Source organism: Penaeus monodon, chromosome 21 (genome assembly GCF_015228065.2).
Source record: "Penaeus monodon isolate SGIC_2016 chromosome 21, NSTDA_Pmon_1, whole genome shotgun sequence".
Taxonomy (NCBI): Eukaryota; Metazoa; Arthropoda; class Malacostraca; order Decapoda; family Penaeidae; genus Penaeus; species Penaeus monodon.
Genome location: NC_051406.1, coordinates 19,139,833 through 19,140,819, shown reverse-complemented (window position 1 = coordinate 19,140,819; position 987 = coordinate 19,139,833). Strand labels below are relative to the sequence as shown.

At 39.2% G+C, this 987-nt stretch overlaps 1 protein-coding gene across 1 annotated transcript in view; it reads right to left on the bottom strand.

The window, feature by feature from the left end:
• The window catches only part of LOC119586594 (early nodulin-75-like), an 8,245-nt gene that overhangs the window by 3,542 nt on the left and 3,716 nt on the right, over positions 1-987 (bottom strand). The window contains exons 2-3 of the mRNA XM_037935344.1: positions 783-913; positions 91-128 (exon numbers count right to left, since the gene is read on the bottom strand). Of these exons, the coding sequence (XP_037791272.1) occupies positions 91-128; positions 783-913 (169 nt within the window). The remainder of the gene's footprint in view (positions 1-90; positions 129-782; positions 914-987) is intronic.

Sequence of the window (987 nt, the reverse complement as noted above, 5' to 3'; positions counted from 1 at the left end):
GTAACATGTAATTTTAAACAGTTCTCTACTATGTGTACAATGAAAATGCAAAAGGAAATCTCGTTAAGTCCATGTGTAGATTCTGAGTACCGAAGAGTGTATTGAGAACTAGAGCGTACATCCCTTGTCTGCGGAAGGAAAGGCAGAACTCAAATACTGTATCATGTCTCAAAGATCAAGCCTCGGACAGAATGCTTGCGTGTCCTTTTCTCTGATAATTATGGAATGAATCACTCGCATCTTGTCTGGAAATGTGAAGGGTTTGAGTCAAATGAGGACCAGGCAATTTTTCAATGTCTCATAAGATGTTGCACAGTCATGGTCGTCTTTTGTCAAATATCATAAACCATGGAATGTGGCTTCTTATGTAACTGGGAGTACTAAATTATGAATATAGTTCTTGAACCTCCTGTAAGCTACATTACAGTCGTAAATATATAGGCTAAAAATTATATTTGCTGAAATGCCTTTACCATAAAAAACAGACACACCATCTAAATCATCTACGAAAGCCTTTCTTGTCGGATGCTTTTTTTCATCTATAACGTAAATTTAGTAGCAAAGTACATCTATGTTAAGGTGAGCTAAGTTTTTTTTTTCATGGAAAGATTCACGAATATTCACGAGAACCCAGACTTAACCCCTTTGTCTCATGTGTGAATTCAGAGCAAAATGACAGTATAGTTTCACAGTATATTTCTTACGCTTCTCAATTGTCAATCTGATCCTTTAGACGCACAAACCACATACCGTGCACCGTGAAATTATCAATTCTCATTCACACGTTTTCTAATTGTGTCACAATGAATTCCCTTTGATGCAAGTGAGCTCGCGGTGGCTGGGATGGAGGCGCGTCGCTGCCGAGATCATTTTCTACCCGTGAGGCATCGTGTGAGGATTCTTGTGCTGCAGCCTAAACTCAGGCAAGAGAGCTATTATACCACTGTGTAACTCTTCTCTGTCAGTACTTAGAACCCACTCCAAGCA